At 37.3% G+C, this 19,217-nt stretch overlaps 1 protein-coding gene across 1 annotated transcript in view; it reads right to left on the reverse strand.

The window, feature by feature from the left end:
- Nucleotides 1–655: 655 nt before the first annotated feature.
- Nucleotides 656–19,217, reverse strand: part of LOC124285005 (homeobox protein Hox-B7-A-like) — a 37,725-nt gene continuing 19,163 nt past the window's right edge. Inside the window, 1 exon segment of the mRNA XM_046721144.1 lies at nt 656–3,064. Coding sequence (XP_046577100.1) covers nt 2,775–3,064 — 290 coding nt within the window. The 3' untranslated portion in view covers nt 656–2,774.

The raw sequence follows: 19,217 nt of genomic DNA on the forward strand, positions 1-19,217 counted from the left end.
TTGTTAGTTGTGAGAGAAAATAAGGGCACATGTATATAGTTACTAATTAAATTCACACCAACTATATCTTTTACAGTTATTCCATCTGACGCGTTATCGAGGCATTTTGGACAAGAGCATACACTTAATTAATACAAACAAATATTAAACATCGTCTAGCTACTTCTGAATTGTACAATGCATACACCGATTTAATCTTCTTCTTTGTAAAATAAAATTAAAATGTGTTCCTTTTTCAGCTGCTTCCGTTTAATATATGAATTGGATTCACGCGGAGGAAATTTCAAAGGGCCTTCCTATGTCTGTTTTTATAAACTTATTTGATTACACACGAACAGTAATCTTTTAAAATTCTATCCATTGTGAATATCCAATGTTGTTTCAAATATATGTGGAATATGGTATATGTGCTCGTCTTTAGGTGTACATAAGCGATCGGTTATATTACAACACACACACACACACACACACACACACACACACACACACACTCACACTCACACGCATACACACACTTAAATGGTACGCTCGTTTGCATCTGGCTTCAGTAAACCAAGCAATATGTTATGCAGCATGATAATCAAGTCTTAGCAATATAAACAATCATTATGAAACCATGGGTAAAGCCAAACCAAAGAATCACAGACGTTAGAGCTATTGTCAAATTTGTTTTATTTGAGGTAAAGTAAACATTAAACATTCACAATACTGACATGAAGCCACAGTGACATTTTCTCGTTTAAGACAGCTTACGTAACAAAGATATAGCAAGGGAATATGTCAAAATATCAGATGCATTAACAAAAAATAAGAATACAATTTCCAGTTGTTTACACTGAACCGATAAAAACAGACATGCACTACAAATATTCTCGTCTTGTTCAGAAAGAATTCTCGTTGGAGTGATTTCCCTTGATTTGTACCTGAAGGAGTTGTTCCCCTTTATGACCTTCTCGTTTTGAAACAGCGAACCAAGCGTCCGCTTGTATTAAATAGGTTTCTTTGTGTTCTCCAGGACATATACAACAAAACATTTTATAAAATTCACGTGTTATTCCACATATTCTCGTTATATTTACCCAATAATCCAAATACTTTCTTATTCGTTTCGCATGGTCGGGTGATCACAATTATAATTTTTATGCTCTATGCAAATGATGATGACAAAGTTTGAAGTTCATGCACACTCCTCGTATGGTATAACTGAACCGATTCATCTCACCTATGTGCAAAAAAGCTAAATCTAATTTTATACTGACCCAAATTGTCAATCAGTTCCGACTAAATCTACTTTTGAACAAAATATGTCTTTGAGCAATTGAAGTCTGGTCTTTAAATGGCACTCATTTCATTAAATATATTATTTGGAATAAAACATGTTACTACATAATACGTTCATTTAGATTGCACAGACATTGTCAACAGAGAGGCCAGTTATATACGATGGTGATAATTAACATTGGACATTTACTAACATATGAAGAGCCCTGTTGTCCGTATATATAACATTGAGTAGTGAAACGGGACATCGGTATGTTCCGATTTACACAAATATACATGTACAGTCAGACACCGTTTTGTCGAAGATGAAATGACCTAAGTGATTGCTTCGAGTTATCCGAGTTCTATATAGAAACAGCAAAACCATTACCATAGGAATTGTTTTACAATTTTGACCATATCATGAACATGTGTTTGTTTGAGGCAGCATTCAGTTGCATTTCAGCAGCACAATCGAATCTGGGCCAGACAATCCAGTGATTGACACTATTCGACATGAACAACTTGGAGACAGCCGAATGTTCGACAAATCAAATTACAACAGAACGGTGATTGACTATAATTCGTTATTGTCCCTTTCATTTTGAATCATTTCATAACCTTGGTAGAATCAGTCTGTGGTTTGAGAAAAATAAATAAAGATGATTTGTCATGGAAATATCTTCACAATAAGATATAACATATGAATATGGTGTTTATTACAGGCAGTCGGTTTCAGCGTGGTTTATGTAACTATATTGCCAGCTATTGCTAAAGTACAACCAAGGATTGTTTACTATACGAGCTCAAACCAATGGTAACTTGTTTCCGAAGCCTTTAAATGAATTTAATAAAAGGATACGAAGAAATGTACGCAGAGGAATTATAGATAAACAAACATACACGACTGAATGGCAACATGGAGGTTCTATCGTTCATTCAGCATGAACAAATGGCAATATTTCTCGTTTTGTCTCTTAAACCCTGGCATTTGAAGAACCAAATCCAGGGTTCGCACTAGTTGACATATCTGTTTGGGGTTAACGGACATCTATAGTTTGTGATTGTCATACTACAACAAAAAATCCCAAATCTCATGGTGACGTCATTTATGACGTCATGACGTTTGGCATCAGTTCCTCCCTGCTAATGTCCTCTACTGCAACACAAAGGCATATTTGACGACTGATATTGACACCAACACATGACGTCAGCAGTTTCGGTGTACACAGTTACGTCATATCCGGTGAGATTTTGGTTCTATCACGGCAAAGTTTCATCTTTGGATTTTCAGTTTCAACAGAACCTATGAGGTATCTAGTGATTAACACTTTGTAGGAAACGAACTTGAAAATATCTCCTCAATATAATACCCGTGTTCACACTGTCGCAATGAAATCTGCAGTAGATGATCTTCAGTTAGTTCGCAGGCTCTTCATGAGCGTAGACCTGAAGTCGTCTATCGTGTTTTTACCCGTTTAAAATGGCAGCTTACACCTGAACGGTTAGCAATTTCACCTTGAATTTTCATTGCCAGGATCGTCACTTACATCGTCTGACATACTTTCGAATTTTTTTCCACCTTCGTTCATTTCTTTTATTGCGAGTTTTTCCTTCTTCAATTTCATTCGTCTGTTCTGAAACCATATTTTTATCTGTCTTTCCGTGAGGCATAGCGCATGCGCAATCTCTATCCTCCGTTTTCTTGTAAGGTAGTGATTGAACTGAAATTCTTTCTCAAGTTCCAGAGTTTGGTATCGGCTGTATGTCTGGCGACCACGTCGACGCTGTGCGGAGTTTGGCCCTGGAAAAAAGCAATGACATTTGATTAATTTATACATAAAACATTCCAATAAAACTTCAAATATACGACCAACATATCAGGTAAAAGTTTCGACCAGTTATTCACATTTATTCACCTTCGTACAACTGTTACTGTATATTTAGTGAAGTAATTTTACATAACATACAAATTTTGAATACACCGAAAAACTTGACATGTATTTCAAACGTAAGCGCTAATTAGCACGTATTATCAATCATGGCGTCATCACTTACGCATTAAGTGACATATGCATTTCTTCCTGATATACGATGATTGCCGTTTAAGACACAATTACAAGCATTGTTAATTAAAAACAATTCTATTGATATAAATATTTTTAAATGGTTAGAAAGGGAATTAGGTATGCATAAATCTTGCCCTCACCATTTTCAGGCAGTAATATATAAGTAATCGAAAGTTCTATGAACATGTTTCGTAACCGCTTATAATTTGATATATCAGTAAAATCCTTCTCAAACAGAAACGACAAAACAATTTCCACATCCATAAGAAATCCCTCCTGAAAGCAGAGTCGATTGTAAAGACATGATCATATAAAGGGTAGGACAACGCGAATACAACACAACAAGACAACACATCATATAGGTATCAATTCCGACATTAACAGCCAATGATCATTTTTTGAAATTTAATATGCCTCATATAACGGGCATGTCCTTAAAGCATGCACTCCTAATTACCCGCAATTACATTGATGCTTGCCATGTATATTTCATTGTTTGTTTTCATTTTCAATTAACTTTCCCTGGCATTCCTGTGACCGCTGCAGGCTATTATTGACCGACCCCCTACATTGACGGTTTGCTCTGCAATCCATACCACCTGCTTGCCGTACCAGACAAAGATTGACCATCATGTGTAAACCACACCAGGGCCTGATAGGATGGTTGCACATGATCCCGTGAGTGGACACTGGTCAGCCGGTGACCAGAAACAAGATTTATGTTAACTAAGATAAAAAAGAATGAAATATGGATGTTAGAGGTAAACAATGGCTGCCTTTCGGACGCAGATGATGTCGTGTGGGCCATGGGTGTCCTCTTTGAAATTCATTCTTGGACTATTTTCCCCCGCCCGGTACACTGGCAATAAATTAGTGCGCATTGTTATAAGCGCGAGGGGGGTGAAGTAGCACTGAGAGATGTATTCATGCACTTCAAAGCCTTTGAAGATTTATATGGACTTGTATTGTTATTCAAAGAAGTAGAATCAGTGGTCGCAGGCCCAACACCGACTAAAAATAAATATAGCAGACAGTATAGCCCAGATCATTTCATAGTGACCAAAACATGTAGCAGAAATTAATTCGATTTATGGGATTTTCTTTGAGTCTGTCAGAAAGTAGGAGAAGAATTTGTAAAGAAGGTAATAACTAGAGACGTCCCCCGAGACTGCTGAATATTTTCTGCATTTACGGGAGGACAATAAGTATGATTTTACTGCAGTTTGATGGTTTCTCTGGTAATAAATTGCTATTGTTCGAAGATTTGGGTTCGGAATCACCTGCATCAGTTCGGATACAATGTAAAACTTGCGTTGTCTTGATTCTTTACAAAGGATTATTCATTGCCTGTGGATTGTGGACGAAGTTCACGTATGGATCCGCAGCAGAATTTTTTTTTTCTAAAATGGGACTAATTGAAAAATTTACTGTAACGGATTGATATATTACATCCCATCGTTATGTATATGCATCATGGTGGAAACGCATCGTACTGTATATCTTTATTTAATAAAACAGATTAAATTTTCATTCATTCATGTATTTATTGTGTATATTCCTAATGTCAAATAACCTTCCGCAGAGGAAAGTATATACCTATGTTTGATCGTGACTGGAAATGAAATAGACGAGAAATGATAATTCCATTGTGATATGTTCGACGTGTGTAATAGCAGCGTTTTAGACCTCAAATTTGCATTGTTTTCATTCTTGTAAAGTAGTTAATCAATATCATTTGCAATGGTTTAGCCAACTTTTCAAGTGTATATTTTCGTTTATCAGTCCTTTCTTATCTACCAGTCCTTTACTATGTATATTTACCAAAAGAGCAAAATATGGATAAAAGTGACCATCGACTGTCTGCATACATGTATGAACATTGGCTGTTTTCTAATACATATACCTGTGTATAACATCGTCTACAAGCATACCGAGTCGATCGTAAAGGATGCATCCAACAAATTCCTCAGTCTATCGTGTGATCTCTCTAGAGCAATAAAAGCACCAACCTCTCACCCGGAACAGTTTATGTAAATCGTGTTTTACCATATACGTTATGGATGGTGGCCCTCTCAACGGTGGCCTGTCCAACAGGTGCTTAACGTTACGACCAGTCCATTATTATTGTACCTACCGCACGTTTTTCAATATATACACTGAAAATAATAAGTGGTTTATAGATTATGACAGCGAGTCGGCGCCGTCAATTGTGACCGTATTTCTGTTTTATGACAGTGTCATTTGCAGTCAGAAAGTGACGTGATGCATGGCGTTATATCGAGAGAGCAAACGTATTTCAGTGTTTAGGTACATAGTATTAATTTAAATATACATTTGAATGACATGTGGCAACGTTGTTGGTATGCTAACAATGTGTTCTTAGCAAGTGGCTGAACAAAATGACGATGCGACGTTTTTTTAAGTTCTTACTCACGTTTAGCTAGTATTTTTCTGGAATACGCAGCACTATGCCAAAATATTATACTGCTGTTATAGTACCATATTGAACTGAAGGTTATTTCGGCAATTTAACAGAATGGCACATGTTTTTGAAGAGACGAAAAATGGACAGACTTACAGAACATGATACACGTCTTTAAGACTCATCCAGGTTTCATAAGGGCGGTGGGGTAGCCTAGTGGTTAAAGCGTTGGCTCGTCACGCCGAAGACCCGGGTTCGAATCCCCACATGGGTACAATGTGTGAAGCCCATTTCTGGGTCCCCCGCCGTGATGTTGCTGGAATATTGCTAAAAGCGGCGTAAAACCAAACTCAGTCAGTCAGTCAGCCAGGTTTCATAAGGTTCATACCCTTTCTGGACACTCGCTGTCGTTTCTTCCAGGACATTAACCATTACAGGTACTTTTCCTAATCTGTGAACACATTACATGTCTGGCACGTGATACTAAAGTAAATAAACACCATTCGGTGTTTAAAGGTGATATGTAATGCTTGATTCTGTCTCAACCCGACCCGTATTATTTCCACCTCACTTCAACCATTACTGCGATGCAAAGGCAGTCTTGGTTCTCCCCTGGTTCGGAATCACCCATCTCACTGGGGCTCCTTTCCAGTTTATACAAGTTAAGCCAAATTATATGTTATTCAGAGGTTAAGCTTTTGTCTAATAATCCTTATAACAATTATTTTCAGGTTTGTACACATTTCACTGTACCATTCTCCTTTATCGATTCGTTGAAAACACAAATAATGCAACTGGCTACCAGAAGATCGGCAAGGGAACGAATCTGGCATTCAAACCAAACTGATGTTTATAGTCATGATTATAATTAATTTACAGTGTAATCAAATATAAATTAACACTATAATAATCAGGTAGGACTTCACATTCTCTGATCGTTGCTCCCTGAATACCTCTGGTCCGTTGTATATATTATTATATTTTTCACTTACATTTTCACCTACTACAAGAATAAACTACCGATAGGGCTGGACATGTTTAGCCTTTTTAGAACATCAGGTGTCGTCACTGATTTCCAGTGAGTTCCAGTCACATAATTTTAATACATATAAATTTCACATCACCTGTAATTATTTTTCAGAAATAATCCTGGCTCATAATCCTTTGCGTTGACGTTTTGATTAAGAGGCTTAAAATGTGACACATTTGAATATTACCTCAAACACTGATCTCACGAATTATTTTTATCTATTTCCATGTAAACGATAATTCATCTGTGTTGAAATGAAACGAAACTTCCACATTCTTTGAATAAAACTACTCCCTGTACATTTTCGTATTGAAAATCTATTTTTCATACGGGACAATTAACTTAAAAGTATCGCATGGTATCGTCGGCGGTGCGACGTGGAACAGCATAGTCAAAACAGCTGTATGCCTCGCACGTCGCAGCCCGGTTTAATACGAGATCATGGCCATATTGACCATGATGGGTTGCATGCTGGACCACGTGTGACCACGACTGGACGTCTGATGACCAGGAAGGTTTTGGACTAATGCGTCTTGGGTCCAACACCGACATAAATCTCGGTCGTGATAGCGAGCTGATGAGCCATATTGAAATTCGCGGCATGAAGCGCTTTAATCTGGAGAAAGCCCGTCAGCTCAGAGGTGTCTTCGATTGGATCAACCAGGCCGTGTGACGGATTGGTTTTTGACACACCGCGCTTTTAAAGTCATATATTAAAAACATTCGGAGATAGCTGGATTTTGCCATATTTATCGTTTCTTTCATGCAGAATTGATGTCATTTAAGAAAATTTCTACACAGAGCTCTGCGCGGAGTCCAATTTCTCTATATTCAGCAAGGAAGGCATATGTTGAAGAGCGCTAGTAATCTTTTAATTTCGGATATTTATTGTTTCTTTCAAAGAGCATTAATTCGACTTAATAGAGGTAGTAATGGACAAAAGTTGGCTAAGTCGAACGTCTAGGGCGAAGACGAGAGGGAAAACAGAATACATTCCGACGCATTGCTTAACAATGAAAGCGGTTCATTGAATAAAGACATTCTTTGGCACTTTAACTGCTATGCGTTTACACTCATACATAAGCTCTACCTGGCCTGTTCTGCCTCATATTTGATTTTTCACTGATGTGCATTTTTATTTTTTTGACCCAGAGTGGTTCCTTGATGTACTGAACGAAACAGACTGAACGTAGTCTGTTTTTGATAATCGCGTTTGCTGGTTGTAGCAGATTTTGGCATCTCAATTTAGATTTCAAGTATATCTTGCAGAAACCACACACCTTGTACACGTCGCCTGAACCGAAGCGTTTTTCCCTTATCTTTACAGCGTTCTTGTTCATACCCCCAATAGGTGTTCTAAATGAGTTTGGAAATATATCAATCTTAATTGAAATGTATTAGAAAATTACAAACCTAAAGAGCACAGAGTGCATACGCTTTTAGAAGTACTTGACTCGGAGATGTGAAATGTGTTTCTAATTTGACAGTGATGGTATGTAATTGACTCGGGCCTTAATGGGCTTGTTGAAAGGGGGTGGTCTATATGCGAACTTCTTGCTTATTGGCAAAAACGATAAACGAGAATATAGCTCATTTGTGTCACAGAGAAAAGGAACAAATATGAATATTTGATCCTCATAACTTAACAGTGAGACTGTACTCAAAACATTTTGGATATGTGGAGATGCTTCTAGTCCTGAGCTATAGGTAGCAAGTCAAACGCTCGCTGAATATTTATTTAACCTTTGTTCAAAATCTTCCTAAACCTACAACGTGGTATGTTCCAAGTTTCAAAATCAAGTTTACAGAAGAAACATTTTTCGTTATGTTATCAAAATGCATGTGTACGTATCATTCAAAGAAGCAGAAACTTCAACCATGAACGAAGCTGTTTTATTGAAGTAAACAAAATATCAAATGTATATAGAAGCGACAAAACACTTTCCACATTCATAATCGCTGCCAAAAGCAATTCGATTGTATAGTTGTGACCATGTAATACATTCATTTTGTTAATCAACCATGGTTGATATATATTCACGATTTAATACCAGTATTCTGGATTGCAGTTCAAATCAATCATTCAATGAACACAGCTCCGAGCCATTTCAGCATGTTACCACAAATACAGACGTACTCTTGCTAAACCATCTTTGATGTTTATTTATAACTCGGGCACCTCGCTTAACATAGAATGAGCTTGACTTTTTAATATTCTGTTATGATTATTGATCGGTGACGGTAGTATATTTCCCCTTTATAGCTAAAACAACACGTGTTTTGTGCTGGTGTAAAATATATAACCACGAACATGATTGACAATTATGTGTTAATGAGTATCTTAACTTAAAACGTTGTTTCTGTGAAAATGGTTTGACACTATTAGAAAGACAGATCGATCTCGTAAAGATCTGTGAATATTTTGAGTTAATTATTCTTTTTGTGCTTGGGATTACCCATTAATGTAACCATTGTTCATTACAAGAGTTGTGTTCAAGATCAGAATGTTTATTTGGGGTGTTTTATAAACCACTACGCATTTACATATTAAAACCCATTTTATTGACATACATCACGATTAACGGGTTGTGTCAAAACATATGTCGTGAACTTAATACGGATAGCGGTTTCAAAGTGACATAAAAACTCTGATGTTTCACTAGATTCCTGATTTTCGTTTTGCTTTGGGTATACTATTTCACGCACTGAAACTAACACTATTATCTTGGATAAAGGCAATAAGTATGTAATAAATCTCAATCGGCCCATTATGTTCCAGCACAACGACTTGAAACTGAATAGGTCTCAGTTTCAAAATGTTGTGTGATATCATCAAGTCAGACACGTCGATTGCAATAAAGGTAAGCAAACGGTATGAATATCTGCACAGACAGACACAGGTGTTGCAATGTACACCAATATAAGCGTGTATTTTGACAGCTTTAATTGATTACAAGATATGTCGATAGCACGGAACATCATACAGGACATGGCCTATATGTGTTTATGGCCATTAATGAATTTTCAAATTACTTTAATTAAGCAAGTATTTATTGTCTATATTTTTCGTCCCACGGGTTTGATATCACTGATATAAAGTGATGCCTGAAATCGACCATGTAATGTCTACTCATTCTTGATTTAGTGCATGTGGTGATCCATTTTACATTAATTGCATTTAAGATAATAGGAACAGACCTTGTCATCACAAGGTAACCTTTAGGTGTCGCAGATATATGCATTTAAGCTGTTTTACGACTTCCAAAGCCCAGGGACGTGTACGAGCCAACTCCTGTGAAAGATGGCTCTTTAGAGTCGCTTAAATATAGATTGTGCTTCTATAGAATACATGAATGGCTAAGGAACGGCCATCAATGAGATTGTAAATGCTAATTACGATTTGAAATCTAAATGTCTCTATTCCAAATCACGTGTGAAATATACACCCCCAATACGGAAATATACACGCTGCATGTCCTTTGTCCTATCTTTAAACACACCGACATATACATCATACATGATCATTCCTGAATAAAACATGACCCATGAATCACTGGCGTTAAAAATGTACTAAGTGTGGCGCCTGCAGAAACAATATATTCATCATTATCGATCAGTTCAACGCGCGCGTGCGGGGAAATCGACCACCGCTTGGTTGTTCATATCGCCTCAGCGTTGTGTAGATTTCAGATAAAATCGTGTTACTTACTACAGTCGATGTGTAAAGGTTAACAGTTTCATAGTAAAGTGCTTGAATCACGAAACGCCAGTATGTTTTATCCTTTGCAGCAACGACTGAGGTAATTCAATTTTAACCAGGACCCGTTACATCAAACGGTCCTGGGGGATCAACCTTTAAGGCCATGTGTGATATTGTCAATTAAAGTGGTTTTGTTTATTACAAACTATCAGACTTTTCCATTTTTGCATCATAAAATACGTAGATGTTGCAATACGCTGTTTAAAAATGGATTTTCTTTTCGTTTGTAACATGTATCGACAAATCCCCACAGCCTAAGCGATTGTTGTGATAATTACATACTCAATCCTTGTTGCTTGAGGACAAACAAACTAATTATTCTGATGTGCTGAACTTATACAATGAATAACGTTATTGTTGAAATGTAATCGGTTACCTATCATTCACAGCTAGATTTGTACCGTGAATGCACTAGTGTTGGATTTCGCTATAGATCTCGGAAAGGGCAATGTGACCGAGTTGTTGGCAACCTGCCTCGACGGCAACAATAGTAAAGCGTCTACCTGAATGAGTAAACTGTGAATGTATTTTTAAACCGAGAACACTCCCGCACAGGTGAAAAGCCTAGATAGATACACATAACACTGCTATAGCATTAGTCTTAAATTGTTGCCCATTCAAGTGAATCTGTTTACGTGTTAGTCACCGGGCAGATTAACAAGGGTCAATGTACAACATGTTGTTGGACAAAGTTGCACTCAAACGGGCTTTCTCATGTTCATGTTCAACCGATGGTGCATACACGATCAGTTTTATGGCCCTATTAATTTGTACTTGTGCGTTTGTCGTTATTACAAATTGATACTATACATGACATATATAGAATCTATTTAGGATTCAAACTGACCACAATATGCGTTCACCATGTAAGCGTTCACCATGAGCCACATTCATATGGTGTAAATACAGAACTGGTTATTTGTCTAGGTACATCTGAACCAAACGAAGGAATTTAAAATGCAAAACAAACTTATGGCAATCCAAACCTGAAATACATGTGTCATAAACTGTTGATAAAAAGCATAAAGTATAAACATAAACAAATCACCTTAAAATATAACATAAAATTAATTTTATGAGTTTAATATGAACAGTGTAGCTTTAACCCTGATGTCTTCAGTGCTAATGTGGCTGTTTTCATTCAAATAACGTTTTCGTAAGGTGTATAAATATTGGTCGAGATTCCAGATATATGATTTCATTTCCTTAACATTTTGATAGCGTGATGATAATCTTTCCATTAAGAATTAAATTTTAAAAACAATATCATTTCAGACTAAAAAGCATCTTTAAACAGGTGACTAACATCACTTGCGTATATATATATTTTATCCTATAACTAAATTACATATATTCAATTTTCCGCTTTAATTAAAGCAGGTCTTCCGTGTAACGTGGTGTTTTATCTCCTTGATTTATTGCCCCTTTCCTCTGAGAATCGCAGATGTCAACGGATTAGCTTGTAATCAGCATATGTAAGTTCGCAACACAGTTTCGTATTACAGAAGGTTATTTATGGGTGTGAGCTAATTATGCGCCATATGCACTTTCATGTGATGGCAACACAAACGGGGAATGTTTTTCATTTTTATGGTCCCTCATTAATTGATATCGGTGTCTTGCTTCCATAGATATCCCTGATTCATTATAGAGTTTGATTAAATCTATTGTATCTGTCTAAACCCGATTTTCCTTAATCCGTATATCTGTCAATACCAAAGGTTTTGAATTAATTATTGTAATTAACAACTGTAAAGGTGGAACTATTACATTATGTGACAACTGAACTGTCAATATAAATGAATTCGACTGTGGGTATGTTCAGTTTGAAGAAGAAGACACAACAGAAAACATCTAGAAGATCTCTAGATTGTCCTTGGTCATTATGAACATGTGTGTTAGTATAAGTAGTGTTACTCTGACCTATTATATATTTTGTTTATATAGTTTATAGAATATTGTCACTGTTTCTACATGGAACGTTTGCGCAATAAATATCTTGTATCTTGTATCATTTAATATGTTGCATTCCTAAATGCTTTGGCGACACAACATAATGGTGTCAAAAATAGAAACTGCGTGATTTTGCGTGCCAAACTCATAGAACAGCGTACATGGAAAAGACGAAGTACTAAAGTTATGTTTTTAAACCGAAATTAAAATCTCCACATATCATCACTAGTCTGTTTAGACAGGCAACAGTTTTCACGCAATGCCTCGCGTGTATGTACATTTCAGAGAGCATTCATCATAAGCATATTGACAGCTCATGGTTGAAATAGACACGTGGTGAAATAGACCACGTGTTTTCTGTTGTGTGCTTTAGATCTGCCAATCCTTTAGATGTACATTTGGTTGGGTGCTGTATGACGTGTTTATCGCCCGGATGAAAAAGCTGAAAGGTGATAATTTAGATAGGATTCTTGCTGTTGAGTAAAGTCGTACTTTGATGTCCCTTCAGACCACGGTACAAACACAGTTTCTTGGGCTGTGTCACCTGACTTGTCAAAGAAAAGCGACAATGCCTCCCATTCCGAACTGTTGCCTGTACTTCAGTTACCTCTCCCAGTGAAACGTCTTCAGTGCACGTATCAGACATGCTTTCATGGTAATAAAAGTTTAACCTCCAATCTAAATTAACTCATTTTACTACGAAATATTTTCTAGGTACTGAAGCAATAAACAATTTGCACACACTGTCCAGATGGTGATGCAGCAACTGTTCCGTCGTTATCACTTTATAGATGTCGTGTGCAAGTATATCGATTGCACAAGCGTCTATCAGTGACACTGAATTAGCTATTAAGGGGTCATAACACGTATTTGCGATCCCCTAAACCATAAAATTGAAGCTTTGGACATTTGGTTCGGTAGAAAAACAAAGATTAGACGAAGAGTAGGCGTCGTGTACTAGTCGGAAAACAGATGATTTTCACGACCTCAATTGTTCCCTATTTCATTAATGTCTTGTGGTTCCTGACCGAGCTTATAAAAGTTTAACAATGATTGTAAATACACCGTTATTAAAAGGATGCCAAATGATTCGGTCAGGTGGCTTGGTCCCCAAGGTGTAATTCACAACGACTGAATTAGGTACGGGGAAAAACAGCACGGATGCGTGAGGGGAAAGATTGCAATCGCATTGTAAAACGCAAGCCGTTGCGTGCCTCCAAAACACTGAGGCAAATCACGAAAGGGGAGACTTCAATTCCGCGGTGGACTTGCGTTTCGCAACGGTTTGCCTGAAGTCTTTGATCAGCGGTCTATATATTCACAGACATACCGTGCACACAGAACACATCAAAGTGAAAGCGAAATGTCAGGCTTTGAACGTCGGCTTTCTCTAAATGCTGAAAGTCATTGTTTTATTATATTAGAGGCCTCAAACGCCTCTGATGTGTCGATAATGATTGTTTCATATTGTACAAGATCAGAAGCCCCTGCCGTCAATATAGTGGAACTTTACAGTCGTAATGTTTAGAGCTGTCATTGTTTGCTTTACTCTTTACTTCGTAAGAAACATCAGAGGGTGCATAAACAGTTCTTGACGGTAGCCCTCGAATATATACACCCACCCCACCCGACACGATTTAACGAGAACAGGATTTGTCGGAGAAGACAGCCTTGCTTCACCCAATATCTCATCACAACGCGTTGCTATATTTGCTGTGTATCCTGCAATATGCATGAGATTCTACATAAATGATATCAGAGCACACTTAAGACGTTATTATGGATTGACATTTGGTAATCTTAACCATTTATGTAAGCGATAAATTCAATTATGCTCCAAGAATTTGTATTAATCGGTGATACTTACAACTTGATCGTTCTACAAGTCCACTTATCAGTTTCAATAATATTTGATGGGTAATATTACCGATGTGGTTACACATCAATTATTAATTTAATAAAATCGAAGCAATTTCTCGTTTTTTGATTGATAATAAAATTTACGAACGAATTCTTTAATTGACACCATTATGTTGAAGTAGATGTAAGTATTTCGTGATATGAGTAATTTAGTTTTGCAAACAGGATGTCACCAGATGATTCGCTGTGAATTGATCTTCACCAACCCATGATTGTCGTAAAATCGATCGAGTTTCAGGTTAGGTGAAATAGTTGTTGGAAACGTCATCGTATCCGAAAAGCTTAGACCGATCTTTATGATGTGACTCATTGCATTTTCTGACCCAGTCTGCATTGTTTACAGACCGCTGCCATACGGTTGGAAAATTGCAACTAACAAACGACGTTTAGAACGTCCACATCAAGAAATTCCGTTGTATGGTAAACAGATCTCTTTGGCCAATGGGACAAAATTTCATTTAATTCCGGGGTTCGATTCCGCCCCTAAGTACAAGTGTGAAGCCTTACCTTGGATTTTCTTTGTATTTTGATATTGTTCTTGCAAAATAAACCGGCGTAAAACCACACTCAATCACTTTTTCTGAATCAATAAGGTCAATTCACGTCTAACGATCCATTGTATTCTTGTGTCACATATCCCAAACCATGTACTTGCGTTGAAGATTGATAGAATAATATCTCATACAACTCTACCCTAATTAGTCCAAAGAATTCTTGGTGAAACATTTGACAAATCCGCACCATTCAATGCAGATTATATTTAAGAATTATTAATCATTCTTTTAAGACTGTATTCTAAATATGATAAATGGTGTTCACCGTGGCCTATGATATTACAAATAAGCCATAACAATACACCATGAATTATTCAACAAAACTTAAAAACTGATTTATTGCAAAATCGATTTGGAGCATGGACGAGCAACGAAAACATGACTCCCAACTCAATCATGACGAATTCCTAAAATGTTTTAAGGGTTTGAAACAATGATTGATATTGCTGATTTCACTTTTTTTCAAATTTATGAGTTAATATTTTAAAATCTACACTGCAGTGATTTTCTTTCGAAACAAAGTGAAATATTTTTAATGTAATGTAATACCTGATTCATTTTGTTTGATAACACCATCAATAAATTATGACAGCAGGCAATGCCAGGTGAGGGGTTTAATATGTGGTGGTTGTAGTAGTAGTATTGGGGATGTAGGTTTGAACGTAGTTTGCAGTGGTGATGATGCTGACGTTGATGATGAAAGGGAATGCAGTGATTGCGATGCTGATCGTGATATTGGATGCTGTGATCATTTTTTCCCTATGAGGATGTAGTGGGGTAATTAGTGAGGCTGGTCGTTTCAGTCGATGCTGTTGGAATAGTCGTTGACGTCTTTACTGTCATCGTCAGCAGCAGGGGAGGGGGGTCATGCAAAGTAATTACAGCGATGATGACAACGGTTGCTCAGAGACACATAATCCCGTAGTATTAACGATGGTAGTAGGAACAACGCCAGTACAAGTGGTTAAAGTAGTAAGGGCGAAAGAACGATCAAAATAGCAGCAGTAGGAGTTGCTGTAGCTGTAGCAGCAGTAACAGCAGCCGCGATGTTAGCATAACTACTAGTCAGAAGAAACATCGGTAGCAACGCTAGAGCTAATGGCAGTAACAGCAACTACGATGTTCCAGAGGAAACATCAATAGTAGCGCTAAAGTTACAGTAACAGCAGCAGCACTGACAGCATTATCAACATCAGCGGTAATAATCAATACTAACAGCAGCATCAACAACAGCAGAAGTAGTTGGGGAAAGACATTAGTAGACTCAGCAACAGTAGATGGAGGATGGAGATGTTGTTGCTGTAGAAGTATGAAGATGGTTTTGATCGTCAAACCAAGACATATCTTACACGGTTTCACGTCTATCAATGAAACAAACTCTAAAATAACAAATACGCTCCATGTGATAAGCGATCCTCCAACGAAAGGGAAAAAACATCAGAAAAAACTGATGAAATATCTTTCACAAGACAACCATCATCTTCCCCTGTAGACAAATCACTCAAATGTCCCGGGCACGTCTAACACTGCACATGTGTAAACGGAAGCATCAAAGGGAAACGAAATGCCGACTGTATCGGGATTACACAAGCAAGTGTGCTTTAGCAGAAATGACAGATTAATGGTTATTTTCGTGTAAAATAATACAAATCAACGACAGCTGATAAAAAATGAAGCCACGCTCAAATCCTTTGCCCATGGGAAGTGATGATGAAGATGAAAAGCAGCCATTGAAGATAAGGGAGATAACTCAGACATGTAACATTTCACAGTGGACGTAATCCATGTCTTTTTGGTGCGTCTTTCCGTTAAGAATCAATGCGTTTTACAACTTCATTGCATTCAAGTACGAGAGGCGTTCATGTTGCAAGTAAGAGTTGCTTTTGTGCAACGATTGCTTGCATTATTTTCCGTGTACAGGCGCTTAAATTCTGTGGTATAGTGCGTGAAACAAGCGCTTGTTTAGGAATAATAGTTAATACAAAATTCATGTGAATATTCAATACCGTGCACATTTCGTGATCGGCGTATTTAAGAAACACTACACTGGTTTATAGTAAGTGAAATTAACAAATACCGGAGCGTTTTGATTCATAATTCAGCACGAGAGTCGCAGCACAGTTGTGTGTCGTAAACTAGATGAACAATCGTTAGCCGTTCGTGCATACGAATGCAGACTAAATACAATGGAAGTTTTTCTATCACGCACACCTCATATTTTATATTCATGTGGCAGGAAACCGAATATTATACTGAATCTGAGGGACGAAAAATATCAAAGGAGATGTGACCCGTCAGACGCTTTAAAAACGGATACCCTTTCACGTTTTAAGTAGTCGTGCATTTCATGCAAATTGAAATAGATCTCACTCTACACGTACTCGCTAAGTAATAAAAATAACATATTGATTCGTATCTGGAATTACCAATATTGCACGGTAGGTATGCATGTGTAGATGGAAAATGTGGTTCAAGAGAAATATATTTCTATAGAAAAGAAAATGGCTGAAATATGCACAAGTGAAAAAAAAGAAAATTATCAAGCAGACATTCCCAGAGTCCTGCAATTTTCCGCATCAACCTGCGTATCGTCTTTCATTTCATGTTTAGCGAAACCTAGTCCATGGTCTCAATTTCTGAATGACATTTATGGCAAATAAGCAACATTCGCGTGTCTAAATGCCTAGCAATTATCAAGAGTCATTGAAGTGAAATGTTAGATCGACCCTAAATTCATATTTCTGAGTCATTGATATTTTTGTTTCGACAAACCGTAGAACACATTGCGAAAAGAACCTGTGTAAATGTATAGAAAAGAATTAATTTCATAAAAATATTTTATCATTGTCAATGCAAGTAGATTTATATGCATGCGAAGGCACTAGGCTTATGATAGGCCATAGATCGTATCATCGTATTGTTCACTTACATGCTACTCAGTAAAACATAAGGTTTAACAACAATACTTTAAACTATGTGTTAGTAACTATTTGCATAAGCATAAGGTTGGTGTGTCACAGACACATATAGGAGAGACTGCATGTCAACGCAGACATTTCACAGACAACAAGGCTGGACAACAAACATCAACTGAGGTATACCTACTACTGTATGGGATACCTACATTAAAGTCATTCAGGTGTGAGCAGACACCACGGACGACTAGCAGATAAACATGTAAACTTTACGATGCTTTGAAAAACATCTACATTAAAGTCCTACAGGTGTAAACAGACACCTTACCTACTTAAGTCAAACACACAAACATCAGCTTCCTACAGAACCAAACAGACACCACAGAGGCGACAGGCAGACATAAATTCATTAATTCATCTGTGGTATACAGACACCATGCAGTCTGTCAGACACACCTGTATTAAAGTCGTTCATGTATAAACAGACACCATGTAGACAACCGACAGACTCACCTACGTTAACGTCTTCAGGTAAAACAGACATCCAACATACAACTGTACGACACACCTACATTAAAATGTTTCAGGGTTAAAACGACATCACACTGACGACATCAGATATACCTACATTAACGTTTTTCAGATGACGACATATACCATGAAGACGATTGGGCAAACATCCAAACATTAATATCCTGGTATAAACAGACGCCTTACGGTGGACTCTCAGACAAACATACATCAATGTTCTTCAGTTGTAAAGAGGCATCACCCAGATACCACATAGTAGACTGTCAGACAAACATACATCAATGTTCTTCAGTTGTAAAGAGGCATCACCCAGATACCATATAGTAGACTGTCAGACAAACATACATCAATGTTCTTCAGTTGTAAAGAGGCATCACCCAGATACCACACAATAGACTGTCAGACAAACATACATCAATGTTCTTCAGTTGTAAAGAGGCATCACCCAGATACCACATAGTAGACTGTCAGACAAACATACATCAATGTTCTTCAGTTGTAAAGAGGCATCACCCAGATACCACATAGTAGACTGTCAGACAAACATACATCAATGTTCTTCAGTTGTAAAGATGCATCACCCAGATACCACATAGTAGACTCTCAGACAAACATACATCAATGTTCTTCAGTTGTAAAGAGGCATCACCCAGATACCACATAGTAGACTGTCAGACAAACATACATCAATGTTCTTCAGTTGTAAAGAGGCATCACCCAGATACCACATAGTAGACTGTCAGACAAACGTACATCAATGTTCTTCAGTTGTAAAGAGGCATCACCCAGATACCACACAGTAG

This window comes from Haliotis rubra, unplaced genomic scaffold (assembly GCF_003918875.1).
Source record: "Haliotis rubra isolate DU_JTF1 unplaced genomic scaffold, ASM391887v1 Scf35, whole genome shotgun sequence".
NCBI lineage: Eukaryota > Metazoa > Mollusca > Gastropoda > Lepetellida > Haliotidae > Haliotis > Haliotis rubra.